We start from the raw sequence: 3,753 nt of genomic DNA on the forward strand, positions 1-3,753 counted from the left end.
GATCCAGTTTCTGTAGAAGTTGTTTGGTTACTATCTGTGTAAGATTCAGTTTCTGGGGAAGTAGATTGGTTATTATCTGAACTTGATTCGGCATCTGTAGAAGTTGGTTGGCTATTGTCTGAGTATGACCCAGTTTCTGTAGAAGTAGATTGGTTATTATCTGAGTATGATCCAGTTCCTGTAGAGGTTGGTTGGTTACTATCTGTGTAGGATTCAGTTTCTGGAGAAGTAGATTGGGTATTATCTGAGTATGATCCAGTCTCTGTAGAAGTTGGTTGGCTACTATCCGAACTTGATTCGGCATCTGTAGAAGTAGATTGGGTATTATCTGAGTATGATCCAGTTTCTGTAGAAGTNNNNCTACTATCCGAACTTGATTCGGTATCTGCAGAAGTTGGTTGGTTATCCTCTAATCCTTGATATTCGCCGTCAAAAAAAACCATGTTTAAACTTCGAACTGAATGATTGTTCCCAGTAAATGCTGAATTTGTTGAATTGAATGGTTTAATCGTTTTTTCATGGATATTTTGGTTCTGTGTATTATTCAAGTGACTGTTTTCGTCCACATGCTCATGAATATTTAAAGAGGAAGAAAATCCATCAATAATACTCCAGTATCCAATGGTAGGAATTGAGTTTTGCCCATTACTCAAAGAAACACCATCGATTTTGTTTTTATCGATCGGAACATATCCAAGTATACAGTTATTCCATGTAAGAAAGAGGTAGTATTCAGAGCTAGAAAGTTGGGCGTTTGTTAAGTTTTTCTCCAATCCAAGATTCATTTGAGTTTCAGGATTATGAAGGGAATTAAGACAATTACTTTCGTTCTTCTCTAAGCATGTTTTCGTGAAGGAAATACAAGAGAGCGAATTGCTCAGAGCTTCTTGAGTATGATTTTTATTTATGATAAAAATATCACCTGCAAACCAGCTACCATTAATCAAACCAAGATCAAATTTTACTTTATTTTCAGTCACAGTGTCTTTCAGAATCCCAGATCCATTCGGGTTAATAACAACCTTTGACTTTTCATTTTCTGAAGCAAATAAACTAATTGAAATGGGTAAAAGATCAGATCTTGGAATAGTAAAGCCAAATCTCAAATGATTTCCTTCAGTAAGACCACCTGAATATTGAATTGAAATTTTATTTGATTTGCAGACATTCATTTGTTTAGTAATGTTACAAATATTTTCCGTTTCATGAAATTTTGCAACTTTATCGATCTCATCTTGAATTTGAGTTACATCAGCTGATGTTGAATTGTTATTTTCACCATTATTGTTTCCAACAAAAAGAATAATCTTTGAGTGGGCATTATCAACTATATAACTGGAGTTTTTGTCCCAATATAGTGAAAGGTCAATGCTTGTTGAATTTGACCATTCTTTAGGTATTTGAGCAACATCAGATCTTTCAGAATCATTGTCGAATAGACTCAACTCATCGTTATTAAACAAAAGTGACATTTGCTTTTTCAAGTTTGTAGTACCGAACAAGTTGGAAACAAGCAGAGGAGCATTCTTTAAATCACTTTTTTTAATGCTAAAGTTGATTAACCCTTTAGATTCAGTGGTTATATTAGAATTTTCATTATGAAAATTGAAGCTCGGAGAATTTCTTTCAGACATATTGAAGATTGTACCGTTTTGTGAAAATAACGAGATCATCTTATTAGCTGGTCTATTGGAGGAGTTTGAGTTCGGGTAATCAATATTAAATCTAGAGTCATATTGATCTGCGAATGATGGTGTTGAATAGTTACTAGAACCAGAATCGTTCTCTTCATAGTGATTTACAAAAGAAATTCTTTCATCTATTAACGAAGCAGTCCTAGTTGTAGTTGAAGTAGTAGTTGTTTTGTTTTTCGCTACTAAATATTTTATTAGTAAATGATTAATAATTTCGAAATAATTTACTTACTAAATTCTTCTCTGCTTGTAAGCGACCATCCAAATTCCTCACCCACCAAAGTAGTATTAAAAGTAGTGGGTTTAACTCCAAATTCCTTTGTTTTGAAAATAAGATTATTGGGTTTATTCAACTAAAAGAAAGTATATTTTAATCATGCGCAGCCTTTTAATCCTTCACTTACCATATAAAGTGAGAGTTCGTTATTAGAAAGATCAAAAGTGAATGAGCACGAATTCTGATGATCTTCTTCAGACTGTACTATTTCACTACTATTAACTGTATCTAAATTGGTTAGTTTAGAGCTATAAACTAAAATGGCCAAAAGCGAACTTACATAACTTAGAGCCACATGAAATTTCTATTTGTTTTGTGCTAGGATTACATTTGATATTACCCTCATTATTAAAATCATCTTTCCCACAAGGAAATATGTACTCAAACTGATTTGAAAGGTTTTTTGGAGCGATGGAATTCAAAACATATTGTTCGTTTACTTTGCTGGAATAATTTGCAATGCTCAAGTTATCACTAATACATGCTAATTGCGAGCTAAATGGAATGATTTCACAAGCGTTACTTTCAACTGAACCCATATTGTAAAAATATCTCAATAAATTAGGACAAACCTTTTTATTTTGTTGACCAAGAAAAGTGCATGCTAAAACTTAAATTTTTTTTAAAATAAATGTGTACTGCACCCAAAAGTATGTCTTTAAACGCATAAAAAAATTTGGTTTTTTAATTTAAGACTGGAACATTAAATTGCTGTAAACAATATAAATGTCCATAAATAACTATACATTTTATTTTTTTATAATTCTTAATTTTTTTTTATAATTTAATATTTATTTATATTTACATTTTTGTTTAGAAAAAAAATGAACTAAACTAATTAAATTGTATAGTCACTAAATATGTTCATTTAAGTGTTTGTTTAGTTTAAATTAAATTTAACTTGTGTAGATTAAAACAATTTGGAAAATAAGAATTTCTTAGTATGAAAGCGTTCAGAAATATTGAGTCTAAGTTTTATTTTGTATAAAAATAGCATTATATAGCATGAACCTTTAATTTAAAATATGGTTTTTTTTATAACAATTTAATCAAATATAATTAAAAACATGAAAGAATAAGATTTCCAGTTGGTTTTGAAAGTGACTCAAAGCTGCAATTAAAAAATCGAATTATAAAAATAACTAAATAAATTCTAATAAGTTAACAGCAAGTTTGAATTTTTTAATGTTTTCAATTAAAAAAATTTGATATTTTGAAAAGTTAGTTTTAAAGTTATTTAAATTAAAATTTTTATATTTTGAAAAAAACAATTTTTTAATTTTTTTTTAGATCAAATATATGTATGAATATTTTAAAGTTAACGTTCTCTTTCTAAATCATAGGGTAGTGCAATCATGACAATCTATAGGGCTAGTATATATTTCTTTTTTTAATATAACATGAAAAAAAAACCAATATTTTTGTTAATAATATTAATTTTTGAAAATAATAAAACTCTGTGTGAAACAAGATTAATAAGAAAGTTTAAATATTAATAGTAATAATGAAGGGAAAAATAAATATAAGTTAGATAACTTAGAATTAAAAATTTCTAATAGCAATAATACTCATAAAAAGTGTGAAATTATTTGTTTATTTGTTGATAATAAGACATTTTTTTATTAACTTATTATATTAAAAGCTATTTCTTGATTAAACTTTTCATATCCATTCATATCCAAAAGCAAGAATTAAATTTAATATTATAAATAAAATATCCACTAGAACTAGAACTGGGCATGTTCTTTGTGCTACCCCGCTATATATATAATTATAAAAATA

The 3,753-nt window shown here is 28.5% G+C and overlaps 1 protein-coding gene across 1 annotated transcript in view; it reads right to left on the reverse strand.

The window, feature by feature from the left end:
- The window catches only part of cubi_03223 (uncharacterized protein), a gene marked incomplete at both ends in the record, with an annotated part of 3,078 nt that extends 568 nt beyond the window's left edge, over positions 1–2,510 (reverse strand). Inside the window, 4 exons of the mRNA XM_029020236.1 lie at positions 1–1,873; positions 1,927–2,047; positions 2,099–2,199; positions 2,252–2,510. The exon at positions 1–1,873 is cut by the window's left edge and continues 568 nt beyond it. Coding sequence (XP_028876243.1) covers positions 1–1,873; positions 1,927–2,047; positions 2,099–2,199; positions 2,252–2,510 — 2,354 coding nt within the window. The remainder of the gene's footprint in view (positions 1,874–1,926; positions 2,048–2,098; positions 2,200–2,251) is intronic.
- Positions 2,511–3,753: the final 1,243 nt, after the last annotated feature.

Source organism: Cryptosporidium ubiquitum, assembly GCF_001865345.1.
Source record: "Cryptosporidium ubiquitum isolate 39726 chromosome Unknown contig_6, whole genome shotgun sequence".
In the NCBI taxonomy this organism is placed as follows: domain Eukaryota; phylum Apicomplexa; class Conoidasida; order Eucoccidiorida; family Cryptosporidiidae; genus Cryptosporidium; species Cryptosporidium ubiquitum.